This window comes from Dipteris shenzhenensis, chromosome 11 (genome assembly GCF_047967505.1).
Source record: "Dipteris shenzhenensis isolate YYH24624 ecotype China chromosome 11, Dip_SZ_1.0, whole genome shotgun sequence".
In the NCBI taxonomy this organism is placed as follows: domain Eukaryota; kingdom Viridiplantae; phylum Streptophyta; class Polypodiopsida; order Gleicheniales; family Dipteridaceae; genus Dipteris; species Dipteris shenzhenensis.
This window is the reverse complement of record NC_141606.1, coordinates 18,301,756-18,328,486: the sequence shown is the minus strand read 5'-3', so window position 1 is coordinate 18,328,486 and position 26,731 is coordinate 18,301,756. Positions and strand designations below refer to the sequence as shown.

The following is a 26,731-nucleotide window of genomic DNA, read 5'->3' as shown; positions in this document are numbered from 1 at the left end:
AAGGAAGGGGAGAATAATGAGTAAGAAGAATGCAAACTTGCTTTGTTTTTGCAAGCAGGAAGGCCATAGCAGAGTTCCTTTTCTATCTACCCATAGCTACCATTGTGTTGATGATACCTTATAAGTAATGGAAATAGCATGCAAACTATGTAGAATGTGAGAAGCTATTGGCATCTTATGAATAGTGCAAGTGGTCATTATAGATGTGAAACTTTTAAATGTTATGAAGATGGCCACGTGAATGGTATGACTTAAGAATATTTCAAACTTGTGTATGTGAGTTGTACAAATAAACATGGAAAAAGGGTGAGCGAAGGGAAAAAGGGAGCTAGTATACACACCTCAACCTAGTTTAAACGGACTTCTGTGCAAACTGGAGCCCCCATCCGATAAGTACTGCCTAGTGGACACTCGCCACCTAAACCTTAAGGATGCTCGCATAGGCTTGGTTCATGGTAGCCTTAACAAGGAGCCTACCTATACTGTTGTATATCCCAACTTTAAAATGTCCCTTCATGACCCTCATCTTGCTACTGCCCTTCACCTATATGTATAGGTCAAAGGTCTGTCAATGAAGCCCCACTCTGAGCATTGTGCTATACACGTCCGTTCTGTGAATTACCTAGTCTCCACTATAAATCCTATTCCTCCTAATATCCATCCTAATGATCAATGTATTGTATATGGAAAAACTAATGCTGAGATCACCAGGTTTCCTTTTGATGCTCTTTCCATGCCAGATGAGTGGGAAATGGAATATCGTCATCCATCCAAACTCTTACTAGGTGACCTATTGATCACATATGCACTGTAGTCTTCATTGTCCCATCCCAAAAACGACCAAATTGACTTGCATCGGAAAGCATGAGACAAGTGCAATGGGTGTGATCAGGTGGTAACACTACAGTGACCTACATGCACATTTTGATGCTTTTGTCCCCCTCTAACCTCTTTGCCTATTGTGCTGAAACAATGGCTCTATTGATAGGAAACTAGTCCCTTGTCACTATCTGGATCCTCCTTTGGGACTTTACCAAGAGACAATGGATAGACTGTAAATTATGGTTTATGTGGGTGGGAGGGCCATGCATTCCAGTATTGCACCACGTGCTTCGGTTGCCTTTGTTGCACCTTTATAGTACTAGTGTTCCCATCGTAGACCATCCTTATGCCTTAGCAGACCTTGACCATCCTTATGCCTTAGCAGACCTTGGGATAAGGGCCTTGAGGCAAGGCTCAGCCTAAGTTCTTGAATGCAACACTTGTTTGGGCTAGTGTGTGCCAAATTCCTTTATGGAAAGCATTGCTCTTGTCCTTCAGCAAGGGGAATGGGGGAAAGGATTGAGCCTTCAATCACCTCCTAAAGTAAGATTTTAGACTAAATACTTGTCACCCAAGATAGTGTAGTTCATGAGGATGGAAACAATTTTCCTCCCTAACTCTAAAAAAGAGTAGACGAAGGAGCCACAGACACACACACAGGTGCCCGCACATGCACGTGCATGTGCATGCACACACACACATGCACACGTTGATGTGTGGTTTTTTTGATACCCGAATTTTATCCTACACGCACCCACACACATGCACTCACACACACATAGGTGCCCGCACATGCACGTGCATGTGCATGCACACACATGCATGCGTTGATGTGTGGGTTTTTTGATACCTAGATTTTGTCCTAGGATGTGAGAAATTGCAGGGGGCTAGGGGTAATACAATGTACATTGGATGGATAGGTGATTTTAAAGGTGCTAGAGGATGACACTGTGTTGGGGATGGGATAAGGATGGACAAGGTAAAGCAAGATAGGCCAGTGGTGGCAGCGTGGAGAAAAAGCATGCATATATTAAAAACACGTCGCATCTTCCAAAAAAAGTAGGAGTTAGTTTTTTTCCATAACTTTTGATCTGTAACTTAGACTTAAAAGATCATTTCTCTAATGGAAAGATGAGATTGAGCTCTACGACTTTCTAGAAGAAGTTACAGCCTAAATCTCTCAAAAAATAGGTCCAAAATCTAGATTACAACATGCAACCCAGTTCGTTGTGGAAGACATCGGAAAGCTATTGTTTATGAGTAACGAATGAAGGTTGTGAGTGCCTTGGGTTCGAAAGAAAGGTAGTGCTCCTACTTTGCGCCAAACCGAGTCTTCCTTATGTATGAGAGCATCCTTTGATCATTGTTCATGTCTGTAGAAGAAGAAATTAATAGTGTGGGTTGTTGAAGTTATGATTGTTGATGAAGTAAATGAGTTACCCGACCCTTTTCTAGTGAATTTGGTATTGTGCATTGAATACTATCATAAATGTCACCGATGGTCCTTTGGTTTCTCTTGTCACTATTTTGGAGCCCTCGATGAGGAGTTTCCTTAGGAATTTCTTGTGATAAGAGAAGTACTCACGTCACGTATGTAGCTGTTGTTGCAAGATTGAGACGACCGAACATTGCCCCAAGTTTCTTGGATTGCCTAATGAGGACTCTTCTCAACCATAGAAGACCTAGAGTTCACAGTGCTGCTAAAAGGAAAAGATAGACTAGCAGTTCTACTGTAAATCCTAAGCTATTGTCTGCAAGAAGATTTGAGGATATGGTTACAAAGTTTCGCTAATCCAAAATCAAGATGTTGAATACCACTAGATAAGAGCTACATTTTTGGTCTAGTATGCATATGCAAGGGATCCTATTAGGTTGTGTAACTACCCGTAAGCGCCCAATCAAGAAGTGGACCACTACCTGAACCACTTTATTGTCCACTCAATCAAGAAGTGGACCGCTCCCTGAACCACTTCATTAACATGAAGTGCTTAAGATTGAGAGATCCATTGATGGACTGATGCCAGGTCTTAGGTTGAAGGTGGAGGTGAAGAATCATCATCGGTTTGATGAAGCTGTTGAAAGTGCACGTGCAAAGGAAACGCACCAATTGGTTTTGATCAATGTGCCCAACTTACACAGGATGTAGTCTTGTGCATCAAAGCATGTAAATCCTTATTTGACCTATCTATGTTACCTTACACACCATGCAGTGGTTCGTCTGTTAATATTTTATCACCAAAAGCTAAGAATGAGGATTTTTAATCATCTTCAGTGATATGTAATGCAAGTTTATTCAGCAAGGATGAGGGCATGTTAGGGTCTGAGTGTGTGGACAAGGAAGCAACCAAGCTTGTAGTGATGAAGTAGAACAAATAGTGCTTGAGACTTTGGATGAAAATGAGAATGAATCAGGGGGCTTTGAAGACTCAGACACTTATCTTGATGTGATCTACTACATCACACTACCCTTTTGTTGAGGATGATGATTATTTACCAAAAAATCATGCAAAGCTCTTTGAAGATGTGGCAGAGTTTAAGATTGTTGATGCAAAGGAAAATTTCAAGAAATTTATTGAAGAAGAACTAGGCATGCATGCTAAAAACGAGGCAAATGTAGAGGAGTAGCCACTGGTCTACATTTCGAAACACGAAGAAAACCTTTCATTGATGGATACAAAATTGTATGATGGAGGGGTAGATGCTTGGGATGAATCTGTGCAACTAGTACATGAGGCAGAGACCGTTATAACCGATTTATGAGAGGAAATTCCCATAGATGTTGAAGGCCAACAATGACCCATATCAACCCCGTATTGATGAGAGATTGATGAAGAGGTAGTGCCACTACAAAAAAGGTGTGAGGACGATGAGGGTAATAATGAAGAGGAGGGGAGAAATCAGGCCTTCTCGCTCTCCAATGTTGATGTTTTTGACAAAAAGCCTGTTGTAGCAATATCAATGCAAGAGCAGAGTGCTTGAATGCAGGTACATTAGTAATTGACCATGCAAGTGGTGCAGGCAACATGGAGGTTGTGTGTCTTGCAAAGTCTGGGTGGCTCAAAGCAATATAACTAGTATGGAAGGAAGTATTTATTTCCTCTTGAACCAAGAGGATGCACCATGAAAAGTAAAAGGAGACTATTGGACATGAATGTACACAGTTGAAGGGTGGGCAAAAATGATGCATGGTTTTTTTAATACCTGAATTTTGTCCTAGGATGTGAGAAATCACAACAATCTAGAGGTAATACAATGGATATTGGATGGGTAAGTGATTTTTGAAGGTGCTAGAGGATTATACTATGTTGATGGGCTAAATATGGAAAAGGTAAAGCAAGATAAGCCAGTGGAGGTGTGGAGAAAAAGCATACAGACATAAAAAGCAGGTTGCATCTTCCTAGAAAAAGTAGTAGTTTCTATTTTGGCCATAACTTTTGATTTGTAACTTGGATTTAGGAGCTCTTTTTTTTCTAAAATTCAGCTCTATGACTTTCTAGAAGAAGTTAGCCCAAATCTATGGAAAAATAGGTCAAAAATCTAGATTACGAAAAATAATCGAGTTTTGTTTGTTGGAAGGCATCAAAGAGCTGTTGTTTTTAAGCAGTGGATGAAGGCTGTGAGTGTCTTGGGACTAGAAGAAGGGTGATGCTCCTACTTTGTGATAGACCAGAGTCTTCCTTGTGTATGAGAGCCTCTTTTGATCATTGTTCCTATTTGCAGAAGCAAAACTTAATAGTGTGGGTTGTAGAAGTTATGATCATTCAATTTGTAAGATGGGTTGATGGAGTATATGAGTTGTTGGTCCTTTTCTAGTGTTTGGTATATGTTTGTGTGTTAGAATCCTATCATAAAGATCACCCATGGTCCTCTAGTTTCTCTTGTTAGCATGCATGTATGTGTACACACACACACACACACACACACACACGTGTGCATACACAATGTCCTTGTTTTAAAGAATATGATTTTCACATACGTGATAGTTTATAAATATTTCCTCTCTTGATATACATGAAATTTAATAAATATTTCAGTTCTTGCAATTGAAATGTGGAGAAGAAAGAGATGCAGATTTTAAGATTATATAACCTAAAATGGTGGAAGAAGTAGATAAAGAAGGAAAACATTCCAAAATGATAGAATCAATTCTGAATCTACATGTAATGCCAACAACTAAGTATCAACATATGCCATTTTTGGAGTAAAACATAAAGTGTAGGCATATGAACTATAACTTAGCTAAGAAATCAAAATATGGCAATTAGTAACTCAAGCTACATATTTCTTAGAAAGCTATGGAAGCCATATTTTAGCAAATGTCCTAAAGTCAAATTCGAAAGAAGTACAGAAGAGAAAAATGAGTTATTGATTTGATCCAGACTTGATACACTTTGATGTTTTGGGGTTATTCTATAACCATAAGCATTGATGGTTCACTTTGCTATGTCACATTTACTAATGATTACAATAGATATTGTTAGGCCTATCTATTTAAAGAGAAGTACAACGTGTTTAGGACATGATGGTCCTCCTCGTTTGCCTCTAAACCATGGATTTAAAGAAATGGAAGGAGCAAATGGGGAAAGGTTGTGAACACAAGTGGAGAAGAAGTGGTCACACAGAAACTCCAATAGAATGTTCAATGAAAATGAAGTACAAGTACTTGGTATATATAGGACCCAAGTACTACACACTAAATAGTTTAATTCCTAGTCTATCCTACAACACCATATCATTGTGTGTCTACAAATCCCCCCTCAATGATATGGCTGAAGTACTTTGGAATGATCTCATAAGTACCTGCTGCTGTAACTAAAGTACCATGGTTGCAAAAATTCACTCATATGTGGATATAGCAGCCTATGGGAGTACAAAAGAAACAATGCCATTTTACAAACACCCTTGACATTGTTTTAATGTCTCCTGAAAAGAAGTGTTGACAAGCTTTTGGTGAAGATATCTACCACATTGTCCTCAGTGGAACAATAGATAAAGTCAATGAAGCCATCTACAATACAATCCATATGTAGTGATGATGATTTTCAATGTGTTTCATGTGAGCATGAAATACAAGATTGTTGCCAATGCCAAATGCAACTCTGGCTGTCATAAAGGAGAGAGGCTGCCTCACCATTCTATGCATGATGCAAGTCATGCAAAAGCTTCCTTAACCACATGCATTCCATAGTGGCTTTATTTGCTGTTTTATACTCTGCTTCACTAGAGGAAAGAGAGACTCATCGGTCTTGCTTCTCTCATTGAGCTAAGACATACAAGTTAAACCCAATGAGAAGAAATAGCTGAAAGTGGATCTTCTATCATCAATGTATCTTGACCAATCTGAGTCTATGAAACCACTCAGAGAAATGTCACAAGATGAAGCATAATGCAAGCCATAAGAGAGAGTGCCATGTACATATCTGAGAACTCGTATGGTTGCATTCAAATGTGTGACAATAGGACAATGCATAAACTGACTCAGCAACCTTGTAGCATAGGCAATGTCTAGCCTAGTGGAGCATAAATAAATGAGACTATCAACCAGTTGCATGTAAAGTGTGCCAAAATTTTCAGCCTCATCATGCTTAGTAAGTTTGAGTCCTTTTTTCAACGGAGTAGCCACATGTTTGCTTTCTTCCATCTTAAATTTTTGCAAGATACCTTTAGCATACTTTGTATGTGACATGCATATTCCCTCTTGGGTCTGCCAAAACTCAATGCCAAGACAATAGTGCAATAAACCCAGATCTATCATGTCAAATGTCTCACATAAAGCGGATTGCACTGCTACAATTTGTTGTGTAATACTCCCTGTGAGTAGTATGATATAAAGCACTAGAATGACCAAACTTGTGTTTTCTTGTAGAATATAAAGATTAGGCTCTGTATGTGTATTGAAAAAGCCTTGGGATATCAAAAAATGATGTATCTTGTGACACCATGCACAGGGTGCTTTCCTAAGATTGCACGCCTTGTGCATCTTGTGATACCATGCAAGGGGTGCTTGTTTGAGCCCATATAAGGCTTTCCTAAGATTGCACACCTTGTGCATTGTCCCTTTACCAAAAATCCTTGAGGTTGCTGCACATAGACCTCTCCTTTGAGATATCCATTCAAAAAGGTAGTTTTAGCATCTATCTAATAGACTGACCAATCATAATTTGTAGCAAGAGAAATGACACAACGAATGGTAGTCATTTTGGCTACCGGAGAAAAAGTCTCCTCATAGTCAATTCCCTCTCCTTGAGCATACCCCTTGGAAATAGGACGGGCCTTGTATTTTTCCACAATACCATCGGAATGATAGTTGACCTTATAGATTCATTTGGTGCCCACAATATTTTTACAAATGGTGGGTGCATCAACCATTATCCCATGTGGCATTCTTTTCAATGGATTTAATTTCATATTCTATGGCCTTCTACCGTGAAGAATGTCCTTGCGCATCTTCAAACCTTTGAGGCTCAATTTGCTTCCATAATGGACGTCATCAATACAAAATTAACCTGTTCGGGAGCACCTTTTGTGCCTACCCTAGTTCTCCCCAAAGTAGGTTGATCGTTTGCATCCTGAATGGTCAACCTTGCCCTTTTTGGAATGGATTTCTCAGCTGTACCATTGGCTGTACCACTTGGAGTTGTATCCTAAGGTTGACTAACTCCATGATGGTGATAATGTATCCAAACATTGGGTTGATTTCCCTCACTAGCTAGTTGCTCATGTGGAACATTTGAGGAGGAATTACCCTCAACGTGTGGCAAACTAGGAGTATCCTCAGGAAAACCCATATCATCATCCTCCAACTGAATGCATGGTAGAAAATCCACACTAGTGGGTTGCACGCATTCGTTTTCAGCAAATGCAACATCTCTATTGATTATTATCTTCCTAGTTGTTGGATCATAGAGCCTAAAGCCCTTACTTTTGGTACTATATCCAACAAAAATGTATTTTATGCTTTTGTCATCAAGCTTTGATCTAAGCTGAGATGGAATCAAAGCATAAGCAGCTGAGCCAAACACTCTGAAATGATGAAACTTTGGCTTTGAGCCATAAAACCTCTCAAAAGGTGTCACATTAGCCAATGCTTTTGTACGGCATCTATTCTATATTATGCAGCTATAGTAATGGCCTCTTCCCAAAATGCGTTTGACATTTTCTTGCATTTCAAAATGCATCTTGTCATTTCCATAGTTTTCATACTCTTTTTCTTTGCAATGTGTATGGCACGGTCTTGTGACACTTGATCCCATTTTCCTTCAAATACCCTTCAAATAGGATTGTGATGCAATGTGTATGGCATGGTCTTTAGCACGGTCTTGTGATGCTGTTAACATCCACAGAGTATAGTCGCAGAATGCAAGGTAACCAGTGATTAGAGGTGATAAGGCTTCATGATTCACTTCAACGGTTACATCCATGGAAGGAGTACAGTACAAGCTCATGGGGTTTGAGCCACAAATATCCCAAGCGGTCATCACAGGTTTAGGCTGCAAATTGCCACAAACACATCGTGTGGTTATTTGCCTCACGGGGGTCAAGCCGCAAGTAGCTCAAGATTGGCCTCACCACTCCAGGTTTTGAGCCTCACACATGGGGTTTGAGCCCCAAATAGCTTCGGCCTCATAGGCTCAAGGCTAACACAAGTGCTATTTAGTGCTCTTATATGGTTAGCACAAGTGTTATTTCTGACACACAAAAGTGGAACAGTAGGGGAGAGATGGAAAGGATAGCAAAGATGCCTTGACACCCTACGAGCCCAAGAGTCTTTTAAATAAAAAGAAAGAGAAAGTGCTAAAAGGAAAAGGGTTGGCCCTCCCTTCAAAAGGGGACGTGTATAAAAGACCAAAAGGTTGACTTTGGTCTTCATTGTTGTATGCACAAGTTTGAAATACAAGCTTCCTCTTCTCTTCAAGAGTTTCTTTGGGTGTTCTCTTGTCTCCTTTGTAGTGCCTTTGTGTTTGCCACTCCATCCCCCTTCACTCTCTCCTTCCCTTCTCCTTCTCCCTCCCTTCTCCGCTCTCTTCTCCCCTCTCCCCCTTCCCTCTTTCTCTCATGGAAACACACACTACAATAATCCGAAAGCCGCTTGTGTGACATAAGTGGATGGCTCATGCTTGCATTGCTCTCACAAGGAAGTAGCTTGAAGTGGAGGCTCCAATGGCATTCCTTCAAGATCCCCACAACACGTGAGTCATCATCGAGACTATAAATTTTTGGCACCGCTATCGGGGAGTTCAAGGTTTGCTTTTGCATTTGCACTTGCTTTCTTTCATAATCCATGCATTGCACAAAGCTTCAAGCTTAACTTGGAGCTTTGTTGGTGGAGTTTTAGAAGAGGTATGAGGAAGAAATGTGAGTTGGACGGAAAAGAGACAGAAAGCTGTCATTTTATGTTGAAGAGCATTTTTTAGTTTAGGAAGCTTGTTTTTTAGGTTTGTTAGAGTTTTGAAATGATAGGAAGGTAGTTTATCAGATTGCTAAGGTGTGTATGTTGTCAAATCTCATAAAAAACAACCAAGAATGAAGAATCAAGCTAAAATTCGAAGTTGTTTTGTGTGTTAATAGTCACCCCTCAAGAAATCTCTCATTTTTGCACGCAAATGTTGTTTTTCTTTCATGTTTTTTGCATTCAGTAGGTGGACTAGGTAGTATAGCATCCCCCTAGCAAAAAAACCTTGAACAAAAGATCCAAATCTATAAAAAATCATCAAAAACCAATCGGTGACATAGTACATTCCTATCCCCATCGGTCAGTGGCTTAGTGCTATCCTGTTGACCGTCGCCATAGCCATATCCTGTCAGTCAAACTCCATTGACCCGTGGCCATAGCACCTATTCTCACAACCTAACTTCTGACCATGGTCTAACCCATTGCCCTAACTACTACGTGTCAGAGTTAGCTATCCCGCCGCTCTAACAGTCATTGACTCGTGGCCTTAGCACTAACCCACGGTCATCGCTATAATAGTATCTCGCAGATCGGTGCCCTCAGTTATCCCCATGCTCGTTGCCATACTGGTATCCCACCAATCAAGATATCCCACCGACTAGCGCGTTAAGCTCATCCCTGTGACTGTTGCCATCTTGCTACCCCATGCTCGTGGCCATACCATTATCCTGTAGTCCACCTTTCGCCCTAGCTAAGGATAGGTCCGAACCGAAAGCTCAATTCCTAGATCCATCTAGCTTCAATGAGTTGAAGAGCTTGGACGAGGAGATGCAATCGTGGGTCCAAGGGCTTCCAAAGCCCCCTTCACCAGTGTAGCCTCTTCCAACTCTCCTGATCCTTCTATAGCATCCATATTAAGAGGTACATTCTCTAACATGTTTGGACATTTAGTCAAACAGATTCGGCAGACATGGAGAACCACTTCGCCAGCATGTCAGGGGGAAGGGAAGGTCAGCACAACAACAACCAGCTCTTGAGACACAGAGAGGGACTGAAACCACCTTTGCAGACCCAAGGCCCACCTCCTTTGCAAGGCACCCTCAGTGGGAACGCATGGAGGATGAAGACCCAAGGATGAGGGACCTCGGAGGACAAGACCCTAGCCGAGGAGATGCGAGAGGCTTCCAAGGAGGAGCGTCTTATGAACCCCCAACATTCCCGACACCACCGACTTTCGCCAACTATGTGGCCCCACAAGTTCCACCCTATTGCCCAATGCATGGAACCTCTGTGCCAATGCCCCATGAACCAAGCCCTCCAGGAGTCCCCAACCGTTTCCACTCGCATCTGTTGCTCCAATAAATGTAGGCCTTGGCATGTCCGCCCCAACACCGATCCAAGCAACTCAATGGATTCCACCACCAGGGCCAAGATTAAGGCCCCCCTACATCCTGCTAGACCCACAATGGTGCTGCCTCCACCTGCTACCCAAACGATGCTACCAAATGAGGCGATGCACATCCTGGTGAATGCCCTAGGAAGGGGAGCCACCCCCAATAGTGTTTCCCGTAGGGATGACTAATCCCTCAAGGAGCCGACCCATAGCCATCTCCAAGTTAATGACCAAATTCCTTGGGGAAGAGACCCAGTCTCCCACGTGGAGCGATTTGAGCAGATATGTAAAGCCTTTAGAGCTCGCAAAGATCTAGAAATGGTGAATGTGTTTGGTCTCAATCTGGATGGCAAAGCAGGCCAATGGTATAGGGCTCTTAGCTCGGAAGAAAAAGTAAACTCGGAGACGCTGAGAAAAGCCTTCATTGTAGGGTTTGCCCCCAGTGGAAATAGATGGAGCCCGATTAATCAGTTATATGAGGTGAAGTAGAATGACAAGGAATCCCTTTGGGATTTCATAGCTAGAATCAAGCACCTCAATTCCCATTGCAAACCATACGAGCGAATGAGCAACGAATGATTGTTGCCCTGCTTCCTCATTGGATTGGTAGAACCGAAGCTACATGACCACCTGATGGTTATGAATCCTACCTCCTTCAAACTATGCAGCAAGGTGGCTATCTGTATAAGTGATAATATGATGGACAAGGCTCACTCGGATAAAACCCCGAACCCATCAAAAGTATTACCATCGGCAAGGTCTTCCAATGTGGAGACGACCAAGAAGGAGATCAATGAGCCCAAGGGCTTAGATATGAGTGAGATGGCCTCAAATTTGCTGAATCAGCTAGGCCAATAGTGGAGGTCAAGGACCTCCAAGGAGGCACCAAGCAACCCCCACTTGTTTCCACAGAGAGACGTCTGGTGCGGGGTATGTAACAACAATCATCCCTCCAATGAGTTCCTTGCCTTAGGGCAAGGCTAGCCCTCTATTGCGCACACTACCATAGATGGGGGAACCACGATACCTCCCAATGCCAATTTTCGAGGTCCCTACCCCAACCTATGTATCAAGCGCGACCCCCATTATCCCTGATGGCTCTACCTAATCCTATGAATGCACAAGGTGCCCCTTTGGCTAGTCCAAGCCAGTACAAAAAGCACAACAGGCTCCGTTACTGCTGCCCATACTGGGTCCTCAACCTCCTCTACCCCGTATAGCTCATGTCAATAAAGTCTTGGTAGAGGAAGTGTCCAATGATTTGGAGGATCCGGATCCCCAAACCACAAGCCCCTCGACTACTACCCTTACTAGGAAGGAAGTGGCACCCTAAGTCACTACCTCCTGCAAGAGGAATAGCAAGTCCCCATGTTCCAAATCGCTCCCTTGAACGCAAGGGCCAAAGACATAAACTCTGTTGCTCGAAGCCCCTCGATCCAATGCTATACCTGCCAGGGCCCACACAGGGCAAGTGAGTGCACCTAAAAATGTACTTCAAACCCTCCATTGTCATGCTTCAAGTGTCAAGGGCCGCATCCCACAACCGTCCCTACACGTGTGTGGGGTGCAGAATCGAGCATCTGTTCAAGGACTGTCCCTTCAGAAGACCAGTAATCCCAGCCACCCCGCCTAAGAGCACCAACCTTAACTTGCTCAGTATTGAACAAGGTCAGGTGGCCGCGGTACCCTTAAAGGTCATCACAAGGATGCAAGCCAGGGCCATAGGTAGGGCAATGAGGAAACAAGCTAGGAAGGATAGAGTGCCCCTACTGCAAGGCCCTGAGGTTTCTTGACATCCGCAAACCCGGTCCAAGAAATCCATACGGGTAGGTGATGGGCCTGACCAAGTGCTCATTCAAGAGGGTTCTGATGAGGAGACAGCCACCCTCGCTACCTCCTCTGCCTCAGGACGTGCTTCCACCTAAGGTGACCTAGAAATACCTCCGAGCTCAAGTGTAAACAAGCCAGTGCAGGTCTAAGGCCTTGCACCCCCACCCCCATATATGGAAACCTATCCAGATCCAGTCCTAGAGAAAGAATATGTAATAGTGGCTCAGAACTTGGTACGGGACTACCAGGAAAAGTTGGAGCAAAGAATCAAGGTGAGAAGAGGGTCAGATTCCACCCAGTCCACCTGACTGGGTGGAAGAAGAGGAACATTTTCAGCTTCGATAAGTCAGAGGCTCGAGATATGATGCAACAAAGGTTCCAAGAGGACCCAGTATTGCAAAACCTCTAGGAAGAAGGAGACCTTTATGGTTTTGAGGACCTGCTATCAGTGGGAAGGGAGTCCTCACAGGAACCCTACGCGGCGATAGTGCTAGGTTGGGAATCGCATCCTTTGGCGAGACCTATCCAACTACATGAACGGATAATTCCTGCCCCCAGGCCCTGCTAGCCCTAAGGCCGACCAATCGCCGCCACAGGAGGGGTAAAACTTACCCAATGTTCCCATTAATAAGCTAGGCCAATACTTCGAAGGTGATGACATGAACACGGCTATCCCCATAACCTATCAACACCAAAAGGTTGATGCCATCTTGGATGGGGGAGCGGGAGAGAGTGTCTGTACCAAGGAATGCTTGTGGGTAAAGTGGGGAAAACTTGCGCTCGAGCAAACCTATCTTGTGGTAAAGTTGGCCAATGGAAAAAACTACAGAACCCTTGGGAGTCGTTATTAACATTAAGTATTCGGATTCATGTACCCTGTCAGGTTGGTAGTCATGGACTTCACCCACCAGCAGCAGGGATATGAAGCCATCCTAGGTAGACTTTTCTTATTACAAATGTCCGGGCTCGTACATGACTGGCGTACTGATAACATCTATTTGCGGCAGGGGAGCATAACCTGGACTACCTGGTGTACTTTGCAAGTTAGCAACAACTGAATGAGGCCGAGGTCAACTACACAACATCCAAGAGGGAGGGTCTGGCCATGGTCTGTGCAGTCGAGAAGTTCAGGCATTACTTGTTCGGCCACAAGTTCGTCTTCTTTGTGGACCACCAAGCACTGTTTTACTTGGTGAACAAGCCATGCATGACGGGACGCATCACCAGGTGGATGCTAAGCCGTTGATCGTCTTCGATGTCTCCAGTTAGATTGTCTACAAAGAAATAAAGTCAGATCAGAAATGCGTTTGAGGTGTTGTACACAGAAGACTGTAAATGTGCATCTTCACAAAAAAATACATACCCTCCTTTTCCTCTATATTCTTGCTTCTGTACAATGACCGCACAGCAAATTTCTTCTTGTGTTGTATGTGGCGCTTCATCTTAGTAAGAGCTTCCTTAACTGGCAAACTTTCATCTGCTGAACAATATGTTATACACGAATAGATGCAATATATAAAACAGGAATAAATGAAATAGATAAAATAGGGGGACGAGCATTTTCTGAGCGAAATCTTCCGAGCGTCCGAGCGAAGGAAAAAAAAAGCTTCCAACTATGCATAAATATGGCAAAAATCGATCAAAAGAAAACATAGTTTCACTTAGAAATATGCAAAGTATTATAGCAATGCCTATTTTATACAAAAATCTTTAGGTGAATCTTTAGGAGTGGTGAGAGCATAATGGGATGGCTTTTGAAGAAACCCACATGTACAGTAGACTTCTCTATGAAAATTCCCTTATGATCCTTCTTACAACTTTTACTTAATAGGGGGTGACATTGAAAACCCTCTCTCAACCTATCTTCATGAAAGGGTTTCTTCAAAGAAAACTCATTGAAGCAAGCCATCCAGGTAGTTTCGCTAGCGAAACCCCTTTGAAGCAGGTCTCCCAAGGTAGTTTCGCTGGCGAAACTACCTTGGACAGCACTTTTAAAAGTGACATAACTTTCATATCCAATGTCCAAATATAGTCATTCAACCACTCAAATTGATTGGAACACCCCCTTTGAGCACATCTATGGAGTTATATTTTGGAAAATCTTGCATATATAGTATTAAATATTACATGTATTTTATGAGAGTGATATATAAGCCCAAGTTAATACTTATTTATAGTAATTTAAACTTCTTTAGAAACATGTCCATAAATATCTTGTTATTTATGCTATAAAAACACTAAAAAGATATTGCCATATGATATAAATGTGTTAATAAGTAATTATCTATGCATAGTATTATTACATTGAGAGTGATTATGAGGGATCTTTCTTAAAGGAATCAACACTTTTTTAAGGTAATAACAGGGGTACAAAGGGATGTCTCTAAATAAGAAATTTATGTTGTGTAAAAATGAATGAGTGACTAGTCTGTATATTTTTATGATAAAGAGATCTAGTTCTAGTGAAAGTAAAAGTGTAAAAGCCATATTTCCTAAAGAAATACATTTTTTTAAATCTCTTGAAAAACACGCTCAGATAAACCTGCTCATAGGTTTTTGCTCGTAAAATTGACACATCCATAAAATAGGAACTTATAAAAATAAATACACTCTTTTGGCCACATAGGAAAAAAAAATAGTCCTACCTCTCTCCTCTGCAACTTTCAGGTCCCCCTGTGCCACTGCCTGCTGCTTTTTTACTTTGTCCAACATTTCATCCTCGTCATATTCCTGATCCCCAACATCCTCCAAGGAGTTGTCATCTTCCAACCAACTTTCATCGAATAGTTGTTCATTGTCTTCTTTTCCACACGAGGCATGCCCCTCTACTTGTTGTTCTTTCTTGGTGTCTATGAAAACATTTGAAATGTTAGGGGTTTCGCATTTCTCATTTTCAACAAATTCAGCTTGCTTTGTACCAGTCTTTAACTTTTTTGGACATGGTATTTCGGTGTCTTTACTTATTTGTGTAAAGAAAAGAACAATTATTTAAAACTAATTTCAAAAGGCAAATAGATTATTTAAAGATAGACAATAATTTAAAAAAATAGTAGTATTTAAACTTGAAGGAAATATGGCCCTTAAGGGGTCCCCTTTAGGAGCAAGGGACATATTCCAACACAACCCTTGCCCCTAAAGAAGACCCATCAAGGGCCATATTTCCATTGGTTGTGTTGGAGTCCAGATGTGATTGGTACTAAAGAGTACTAAGTGCTAAGTGCTACTAATAGTGCTAAATACTACTAATACTGCTAAGTACTGCTACATAGTACTAAATACTACTAATACTGCTAAGTACTAAATAGTACTAATGCTAATCCTAATACTGCTACATAATACTAAGCACTAACTAACGTACTAAATACTACTAATACTAAATAGTACTAAGTGCTAACTAGTGCTAACTAGTGCTAACTAGTGCTAACTAGTGCTAACTAGTGCTAAATACTACTGATACTAAATAGTACTAAATATTGCTAAATACTACTGATACTAAATAGTACTAAGTGCTAACTAGTGCTAAATACTACTAAATACTAATGATACTACTAAATAGTACTAAATGCTACATATTAAATAGTACTAACTGCTAACTTAGAGTGTTGAATAGTAGATGATAAATAGTATTAAATGCTAAATAGTACTGAATGTTGAATAGTACTAAATGATGAATAGTACTATATACTAAATTATAGTTCTAAAACTAAATAGTACTAAATACTATATAGTACTAAATGCTAGATAGTACTAAATGGTACAAAATGCTTAGTAGTATTTAGCCTTTTAGGCTATCCTTTGAGTACTAAATGATATATAGTACTACATGCTAGGTGATGCTAATATCAATAAATGTTGAACAATCCTAAATGCTAAATAGTACTAAATGCTAAATAGTGTTGAATAGTACTACATGCCAAATACTACTAAATGCCAGAGAGTGTTAAATGTTAAATAGTGTTGAAACACACATTACTAGTAGTACTACATATTGCTAAATAGTACTAAATGCTAACTAGTACTAAATGCTTAGTAGTATTTAGTCTTTTTAGCTATCCTTTTAGTACTAAATACACAATACTAGCAGTGCTAGATAGTGCTGAAACACAACTGTACTAGCATTGCTAGATAGTGCCAAATAGTACTAAATGCTTATGCTTTTAGTACTAAATGTTGAATAGTACTAAATGATAGGTAGTGTTAATATTACTAAATGTTGAACCGTCCTAAATGCTAAATAGTACTTGATGCTAAATAGTGCTGAATAGTACTAAATGACAAATACTACTAAATGCCAAATAGTGTTAAATGCTAAATAGTACTAAAACACACAATACTAGCAGTGCTAGATAGTGCTAAATAGTACTAAAAGCTAAATAGTACTACTGAATGCTAAATAGTGTTGAATACTACTAAATGCTACTGCATGCAATCTTGCATTCTCCTTTGACACTATACCCTTCCACTCATGCAGTACACCTTCTTGCTCCACGCTGAACTTCCGTTGATCCTGTAAACGTACAAGCTCCCATTTTGCTATAGACGTGCCTACATCATGTTCGTGCTTGATACACGTGTTATCCAAGCTAGCCGAGCACAGATTCACGCCTCTATGTTAGGCAAAGTCATCCCAATCCACATCTACTCCATGAGTAGATGCAGCAAATGCCCGTGCCAACACTGTACCAACTTCATTGTTCGTGACTGTTTTCAAATTATAAATCCTATAGTAAATCTTTATAAAATCGTTTAGCAACGATTTCTTCAGTCGACCTATATGAAAGCCACGCCGGCTCTCTTTGTCGTTGTTTCCCCATATTTCTCACATCCAGGTGTCCAACTCCAGATATTGTATGGATGTGTGCCTTTGCGCATGCGCATATGTGCGCACATATGCACACATGCATACGGGTGCATGCATGTGGATAGGTTTCTTGAAAGCAAGAAATCACCTCATCTATGAAAAAGAGCTATTTGTTTCCCATACCCACCCCAAAGCTAGACTCTACTAAAGTCAAATGGGTTCTAAACCATAGGTGGATGAAGTTGATGATCATTTAATTAGGTAGAGAAGGCTCAACTTTATATGGAACGAAATATTCCAAAGAAATTGTGTCTTTATGTGGTTGATCCCTATGCAAAGCTATCTCAACTAAATCCAGAAGTCTAAATATAGGGAAATCATATAAAATGTGTGAGAGTTGTAGGAACTCAATGTAAGATGTCTTTCAAATGGTTTTTTTTCTATGCTCTAGCTAAGAAGCTGTGGAAGATTGTGTAGATATTTTGGGAGAACCTCTCAATTTTTCTATTATTATGTTGGATTATACTTGCAAGATTAAGAGCTCGGGGGCTTACTAGCCCAGATCAAAGCTCTATCACGAGAAGACTCGGGGGCATAAACCGATGCAAATTAATAGTGTGATTCTAATCCACTTGAAGTTTAACTGCATATAAAAGGAAAAGTATCATGAAGAGGGATTTGCCTTCAATTCTAGCCTTGCCATTATTATTTTACCAACGCACAGTGTCTTATGTAAAGCTAACCAAGCAATCAATTAACCCTTGAGAGTTCAATAATTTGAAGGATGCTACTCCTCTCTCATGCTAATATGTTGACAGCATCTAATTGTACTTGTATGCACATGAGAATTTCAATTGAGCAAATTCTGTAATACTTTGGAATTGACTACTCATTTGACTAACAGGAAGACGTTAAAGGGTAGTAAACAAGCAGCCTCTATCTTGGCACACGACATGCAAGTATATACCTTGCACACACATATGTAACAGCATCAAATATTTCCAATTCACTCATTCATGCATATACAAATCTTAACAAGTATACACAGACCAGCAACTCTAGAAAGACCATGCAAATGGCCTTAGTGCTGGCACTAAAGGGAGGCAGATCTACATACCTCTCCAAATAATAGCAAGTGAGAGACAGGCAAAAACTGCCTTAATATCCATATTTATTATATTTATCTTTACGATTGGATTGAATCAATATTCTTTCATCCTCCAAAACATTTAAGTTGGGTGCCAGCAGGCGCGTGTAACGGTCGAAATATAGCAACTGCTTAACAAGGAGACCAAACTCGCGAGGAAACCTTAAGCCATAGGCGTCGCTCACACGAATCTACACAAGCAACGAAACACAATGTTACTTCAGACACTAAGACGCCATGGAAAAATACAGCATGACATTTTCCATTCTAGATGCTGCTACAGCTATATGATACATACCACATCCAGGAAAAGAGCATTTATTTGTTGCTCATCAACAGCCAATGTTGCAGCTACAGTAGCACTCCGAGGCCCACCGGACGTTGTGATCATAATTTCTGACTCCAAATCCTATCCATATTGAAGACGGCTAGTAAAATAACCATCGTGAAAAGAATACTACTATTTTGGTGACCTAGCATCCTGCTTCTGGAGAGCCTAAAGTTCACATTCCAAACTCTTTATCAGAATGAATACCTGAACAGCTGTAAAAACCTTTTCTAGGTCTTTTGCAAAACTGGTTCTGTCAACCAGGGCGTCAGCTGCTCCCATTTGAATCAAGGCAGCTGCCATTGCATTATACTGCCCACTTCCAACAGAAGAAAGAAAGGTCTCAATAGCAGCCCATGTAGCAGGCGAAATGCGGCCTACAATGCCTGCAATCACTCCATCCAAATCAATGAAATAAAGCATGAGAAATTTACAGAGGCACCATAGGCTTCGATGAAACTCATACTAAACACTTGAGTGCATATAGACAGAGCAAGGTGCAGAGTAAATGTGTGAACAAAGCCCACTCACAAACCTCCACCCATTGACAAGGCTAGCATTTATAAGTGTGCACTTGCCAATATTTGTTCCTTAATAATTTAAAAGTCATGTACAATCGAAACCAACATGAAACTCAGACAAGAAGCCCGAAATATTGCACACCCAAAGTCATATGCTGATGTCTATGCACTTTAGAGGAAGGTCCATTATAGTAAATTAGAAGCAGAAATTGGCACATAAACCAAAAAAGAGATACTAACATGTACTAAAGATACCATCAGTAATACAGTTGAAGCATTTATAAAAGACGAGACAGAACATTAGATACCATACACAAAGAGCCATGGCCCATGAGTATGTGGAAAGTTGTACCAAAAAGAGGAGCATCTTTGCTCAAAATTCCAAACTTGCACGAAACAACTAGTAGAGATACATTCAATAGACACAAGATCTGCAGAATGGCCAAATAAAGCAAGCAGCACAAAGATCCTTGGAGAGACTGAGAAGAATACATGAAGAGAAACACAGAAATAGTTATTAAAAGTGCTGTGTGGAGAGCGATTTGAGTGGAGTGCTGCCTTCAGATTGTTGAGCGTTGGCAAAGGGATAACACTCTTGACAGTAGTTTGTGCACATGGCATAGGTACTGGTATACATTTGGAGGTTTCGCTACTTTGCACAAGAATCCAGGACAGTCACTGGTCAGACCAGCACACCACAGTGAAGTCAAAAAACATTGGAAGCTATCCACGCAACCACCAACAGACAAACATTAGGCTTTAAATTCAAGGAAAGGAGTGTCTGAAATGACTCTCTGTATGCTTCTACCACTTGCCTTATGTAAAAGGGGGAAAATAGGCAAGAGGTAAATTAGGGGTAGGTTAGCAAAGAGAAGAGAAGAGAAAGGTGAAAGGGGATGAGAGAGTGTAGGGACATTGAGGGAGTATACAGAAGGTGAGGAAGCCGGAGAGAGCTGAGATGTAGATAAAGGAATGGAGATGTCACATCAAAATGTGGCGATAGGTGGGTGTGTGTGAAAGGTTATATGGTCCTTCCCACATAATACTTTTTATCCCTCTTACATCCAGTAGAAAGCTTATAAGCCTCCTCTATTACAGCCATCCCTTCCCAAATAACTTTGCCCTCAAAATTACGAGCTGTGACTCAGCCGAAAACAAAGATATCAAGCCATGAAAGATGTGTCTATCAACCTGCCAAAAGATGCGGATGCTCTCCCAAAAAATTTCTTCTTCAGGTAAGGTCCTTCCATGTGATTAGATGCTACATGTAGAATGAGTTACAAAGGATCAGATCTCTGCAGCCCATGATATACTCAAGAATGTAAAGCGTGTTTTTCATCTGTAGGTGGCAGCTTGGAGAAGACTTGGACATAATTATGGTTTTGAATCTTTCAATGACATTACAAGAAACATATTTGTGGGTCCTTAATATTGGGTGGTAGCCCAACTGATATGCTACTTCCCCAACCTTGCATTGCTCTTCTTAGATGCAAGTCCTCTGCAGTCTACATTTGGCAGCCTTGGGCGAAAGGCTGGCTTTGTCCACCTTCTCAATTTCTTGCACCTTGGTCATTAGAGCACTATGGAAGACTGTGAAACCCAGATTATGCATCATATATGACAATGCATCTGCAAACTTATTTTCCTTCCCTCTTCGATATCAAATCTAGTGTTGGCAGTCATGCAAGTCTAGTTATTTACATAAATATTTTAAGTATTGTTCCATGTTTTCAAAGCATAGATAATTGGCATATTACTCATGGTCATGAGCTGGCCAATTTCTCAGAGGGAGAAAGCTTCTTGCTTTAAAGCGTATTGGCCTTCCCTCTTGAATTAACATTGCTCATGTTGCATAGTTTGTAGAAAAAACGGCTTCTAAAGATCGTTTACGTCAGTCCAATAACACTACATTTTTTCCCATATTTAAACTCTGTTGATCTTCACCCATGCAGAAGGTACTTTCTCATGTGCTATCTCTGACATAAGCGTAGAAGCACCTTTTACATAATTTCTATTACACTGTACAAATCCCAAATATGACCTCAACATGGTCACGTTCTTTGGAAATGGTCATACTAAAATTGTAACAATAATTGCAGCCATTTTTAAAAGACCATTTCCACCTCATCTAGCAGGCCTGGGAACTGCAATCTAGCCATGAATAGTTTATCCACACAGAGGGAAGCTTTCCTCAAGAGTATCATTGCCCAACCCCCTCGCCTCAGAGTTGCCTTCACAAACAGGGTTCTCTCATGCAAAAGCTATGTCATTCAATCCCTTTCAATGCAAGATCCCTACAATGCCACATTCGATTCCATGGCCTAAAACATAATGGCATTTTAAGTCGAGCAAGAACCCAAAGCAGTCCCTCACAAAGAAAATGATGGTGATTACATACAGCTCAAAGACACATTCCCAACAAAACAGAAAGTACTTGAATATACGCATTTCTGGTAGAATACCAAATGGTCCAACTTCCCTATTACACAACACATGCATATTCAAATAACTTATTTGAGCTAAGGTCTAGAGCTAAAATGAAAAGAAACTCAATGACCCCTTTTCGTAAGAAAGAAAAGGAAAGATGACTATTAAGAAGTCTTCCCAAATTATTACCGAAGTCAATGAATCCAACACGACCATCTCGAAGCACCAACAAATTGCCAGCATGTACATCAGCGTGAAACGATTCACAAGCTATGAGGCTACCAAACCTGAAAAAAAAAACGAAGTAAGATTAATCAACAGCATAGCAGCAGAAAGCCCCTACCTGAATTATAGTTCCACTTGATAAATGAAGTCATTCTTTCTGCTTCAACTTGAAGCATTTGTAATAGTCAATTTGATAGAGCTTCATAACACAAGAATATATCCAATCTAAAAATTCAGGCTTTTAAGTGCGTCTTTCAGAAAAGCAAAATGAGAAGCAGATGACATTCTGATGAGCATTCTGCTAAGCTGGATGACCCACATATGTTGAACCAAGGAAGCACTGCTAGTCCAGTAAAGTCATGCTTAGTTTGAGATGGTGTGATTATGTGATATTCTTCTAAGGTATAATTCCTGATTAAGAACACCATTCCAGCAGTAAAATGGTACAAGGAGTTAGCATGAAGCAAACAGATAGTCACGAAAGTGAGACCCACAAAACATTAGCTGCAAGCCCACATCCAGCAGTGAGACAGTGTCAAAAGAAAACCAAAATTTCAACGCACAGTTACTTACCCCAAAAAAAAAGCACTGCCATACATTAGGTGCATATACACACACCAGCACATGCATGCACACTCACAGAGAGGAAGAAAGAGGCACCCACCACACATTAAGTGCTGTTATCAAGGTTGTCTCTGGGCTAGTCACCAAGGATCTGATAGATTCCAGATCAGTGAGTGGCACACCATATAACCTTTCCATTGTCAAAACTCGTTGCGTGCTGCAATGTCGGTATACATGTGGGGATTTTGCCTGCCTTGTCAGTCCTGCAGTTTCCAAGTACGTCTGAAACGATTCAATATTGATAGCTTCCTTTCGTAAATCAACTTCCTCGAGCATCGATGCCCTTATATCTCCCACAATGCCAACCTAAAAAATTCAAGTAGCTATGGAAATCAAAGTCAGGCTGCATATAGCATAATCAATTTTCAGTCTTAAAAGATCATGTGTATCTGTGCACCCGCACTGTGCTATATGCACTTAAGTACGCACCATGTACATGAGCACGCATCAACCCATGCCAGTGCTTATGTGCAGTCAGATCTGTGTCCTCAAGCAGAAAGGGGCAAAAAAGAGTAAATAATTACAAGAGAAGTGCGGCTGAGTTGTGGATTTAGAAACTCCAAAACCCGCGCTGCAATGTAAAGGAAGTTGAGGTCTGCCGTTAATATATCAGATACACCTGGTTTCAAAACCTTGACAACCACTTCCTGCAAGGTCCCTCGTAACCTAGCTCCATGCACCTGCATACCAGACATGAAACCCTTAGCTGTATGCATGCAATTTGTGACCACCATACCTGATATTCTTTCATTCAATGCCCATGTGTACCAGACTTAAATGTCATTACAAAAGTCACATAACGAAATCATGAATACATCTTCAATAATAAATAAACGAGAGAGAAACAAGACTCCTAGATGATGGTTATAACCTCTGATTTACTCAGATTACAAATTTCAGAGAGAGTGCTCTCTGCAGGAGCTAATTTTTTTGTCAGTTATTGGGAGCCAGTTTTTTTTTGTAATCAAGCATTGACCATTTATCTGAAATCTCTACACTCCTTTGAAGCAATTTCTACCTGAGCAATAGAAGCTGAAGCAATGGGTACAGGATCCACATATTCGTATACTTCTTCCAATGGGCGGCCCAGGTCTTCCTTAATGATTGCCCTGATTTGATCAAACGGTACACTTGGTGTCTTGTCCAAACAACTTTGGAACTCCTTCACATACTCTGCTGGAAACAAGGAGGGTGCCGAAGCAATAAACTATCCCTCAGCACACAAAGAAAAGACCATGGTAAGACCACTTTGCATTCGAAATAGTATTACATCCGAGAAAGAAAACATCCAACTCGGAATATTCCAGGTTGACAAAGCCTATAGTTCAGGACTCGGAGGTAGGGAAAAAAGTAAAGGTTCTTAAGAAGTTCCTAAAAGTTTACATCACCCGTCAGACCCCACATCATGCAAATTTCCCCACCTTCCTATGTACTTTTCATTGGCTCACCTGACCTAATTTGACGTAGGTTGCTCCCAATCTCTCGAACAAACGACGAAGCTGATATGGACCTGGCAAGCCAACCTGTACTCCAGAATCCACAGCTCCTGGAGTCTGCAGGTTCTGCAGGAAGACCGGAAACATAACCTACTGATCCCCAATGATGTTCGCATGCCTAGCAGGAAACGTTTTTTCTGAAGAGAAGAAAGATACAAATTTCAATACCCTCGTCTGTTCGATTAACCATTCTCCGCCAACGGCCACCACAGCTTCAATCCCTTGAGCAAAACGAACAGCACCTCTAGGCCCAGTATCGACAGTTGTGCGAATGATATCCTCAATCAGTCCAGATAAATTCTTGAGCCTCTCTATACGCAGACACCAAAAAGATCATCAGTCGTAATAAAGATTCAATCCTGCTAGCCTTATCGCAGGCCAGAAAAACCGTCGCTTTGGGCAAGAAATACGCATGTAACTGAAGAAGTGCAAGCTAACCTTCTCTGTATTTTGCATCGAATATCTGGGATGAAGATGGGGTGGTTGAGGCTGACCGGGCCCTCACATCAAAAAATTTGGAGGAAGGTGCCTTGGGCGAAGTCCATTTCAGTATCGAGCATTTTTTTCTGAGTTGAAATCCATTCTGACAAATCCAGTAAAAAAGAAAGTTATGAGAATCCGGTAACTCGATCTTATATGGGAGACAATGAAGCTAGAACGCCGGAAGAGCGGGAGTCAGAGTTTTATACCTCTACCGAATTACGGTATGTATGCACGAGAGCAGCAACATATATAAATATATAAACAAAATGATCGCCTTGATATGTAAAGTATCAAACGGGACGAGAACTTGCAATGATGAGCGTGCGCAATTTAGCGGCCGCATGGAAGACGGAATGCGCGCAAACGTCGGGATGCACGGCTAAAGGAAGGAGGAGAGTGGCGGAAAGAGCAACGCGATAGTGGAGAGGGCCGATGGATGGAAAAGAATCGGGCGAAGGAAGGAGCGAAATTTCAGAAATTACCAGAGCCGAGGAGGAGGAGGAGGAGGAGGAGGAGGACGAAGAAGAAGAAGACAACGAAGGAGAAGAAGATTGGAGGCGAGCAGGGCGATGGAAAGCTATGGAGGAAGAGGGAGCTGGTGTTGTGGCGGCAGCAAGAGCAGGAGCCTGAGCAGCCATCAGAATTGGAAATGGAAAGAATTCAGAGACAAAGTATGTATTTAGGATTTCGGGGTTTTATGAACTCCACGTCACTCCCCATTTTCGGAGATTATTTGCCATTCCATTCTCCCGCACAGAAACCGCTTTGTACTGTTTTCTAGCCTCCCCCCCCCTCTCTCTCTCTCTCTCTCAATGAAATTCGTCTTGTTGACTTTTGAACCATTTGCATTTACTGCTCTTTGTACACTCTTTCCTTTTCATGCCTCCAATTTTATGCTCTCTCTTAAGCATTTCACTCACCCCACGTAGGCCTAATGAATGATAGATATATATCATTCACCTTGTTTGGAAAGTGCATTTTTCCTATTGGATAATATGCTCTATGTGGCTTCTCTTCTTTATTGGACTTGAATGCAAACTTTAAAGTGGTTGACTCTCTCTCTCTCTCTCTCTCTCTCTCTCTCTCTCATCCCCTTGGAGCCTTCCTTCACACCATTTCTAGTAGATTTCTTTTTGTTTGCTTTTTTAAATCTTGGGTAGGCCTTATGAATGATTAAACATCATTCACCTTGTTTTTTCCCAAGTGAATTAAACGAATCCAAGTCAAAATTCAAGGTTGCCTTTAATTTTAAGGGACATAATGCACACATTTTATCAACACTGCCTCCTCAAAGGTATTGGCACTCTCTCTAGGGACGGAGTGCGATTGCAATTGAAACTCTATTGTGAATTTCCACATGTAATTTTAAGTTTCAAATGGAAATCATCCTACAAAAATTGCGTTTTAAAAATCATTTGCTTTCTCTTTTGCATCCAAAAGCGCTTACTTTACCATTATACTAGGAGTAATGCCCACATGCACTTGTGCACTCTTGTTTGAAAATCCCTATATTTATATGATTTTTGTGAAATTTTAAGATCCAATCATGCTTAGGCTTTTATTGATAAATTTGTCATGCCACAACTAAGGGGACTCTCTCAAACACTCATGTCTATGGAAATCAACCCCGCAAGCATGGGACAGACCAATTTACAAAAGTGTACGTGGGATTTTAGGATTTAGTGAGCTCCACAACACCACATCGCTCCTCACACCCCTCCCCTTTTGACTACTCTATCTTTGTTCACACCCAAGCTCGAGGGACAATGCTCACAGAAACCAGTTTGTGGGGTATTTCTCCTAGCTGAAAGTGAGAAATTCGAATTGAGATTCCCAAGTTTCCTTTTAATTTTGAGGGACATAATATACATGTTTTATTTGAAAATATCAGTATTTATATGATTTTTGGGAAATTTTAAGATCCAGGCTTTAGGTTTTTTTCAAGCACCGCTAAAGGGACTCTCTCAAAAACACTCATCTTGATGAAAAACACATAAAATCTATACCCTTTCATAATGTAATTTGAGGGGTGATTGTGGGCCATGGTAAATGTCACACAGCCTATCTCCATCAAACATGTAATCTGACTTGTCATGTGTTTATGTCGCATGGCTAGAAATCTGGTAAAGTCTACCTTTCACCTCAGTAAAAATGGCTTGCAACATCCACCAATCATCATCTTTCCCTCAGTCAAGAGTGTCCTTCAACAAATCCCTTGCTCCTTGAGATGTTTGTAGGTGTT

General features: G+C 41.0%; 1 protein-coding gene across 1 annotated transcript; it reads right to left on the bottom strand.

Annotated features, from left to right (window-relative positions):
* Positions 1 to 18,210: 18,210 nt before the first annotated feature.
* Positions 18,211 to 25,187, bottom strand: LOC147896708 (Protein kinase superfamily protein). The gene is made up of 11 exons (XM_087381921.1): positions 24,972 to 25,187; positions 24,445 to 24,589; positions 24,175 to 24,317; positions 23,959 to 24,072; positions 23,529 to 23,717; positions 23,035 to 23,190; positions 22,551 to 22,816; positions 21,851 to 21,948; positions 18,921 to 19,099; positions 18,684 to 18,794; positions 18,211 to 18,576 (listed from the first exon to the last, which is right to left on the bottom strand). The coding sequence occupies exons 1-11, from the start codon at positions 25,125 to 25,127 to the stop codon at positions 18,397 to 18,399; spliced, it is 1,737 nt and encodes a 578-aa protein (XP_087238047.1). The 5' UTR covers positions 25,128 to 25,187; the 3' UTR covers positions 18,211 to 18,396.
* Between the last annotated feature and the right edge of the window lie 1,544 nt (positions 25,188 to 26,731).

Excerpts from the sequence above, each read along its gene's own strand:
- LOC147896708 (XM_087381921.1), bottom strand. The coding sequence starts at position 25,127 with ATGGCTGCTCAGGCTCCTGCTCTTGCTGCCGCCACAACACCAGCTCCC. Across the intron at positions 24,590-24,971 it reads CCTCCTCCTCCTCGGCTCTG|AATGGATTTCAACTCAGAAA; the intron begins GTAATTTCTGAA and ends TGGATTTGTCAG. Across the intron at positions 24,318-24,444 it reads CGATGCAAAATACAGAGAAG|AGAGGCTCAAGAATTTATCT; the intron begins GTTAGCTTGCAC and ends GTCTGCGTATAG.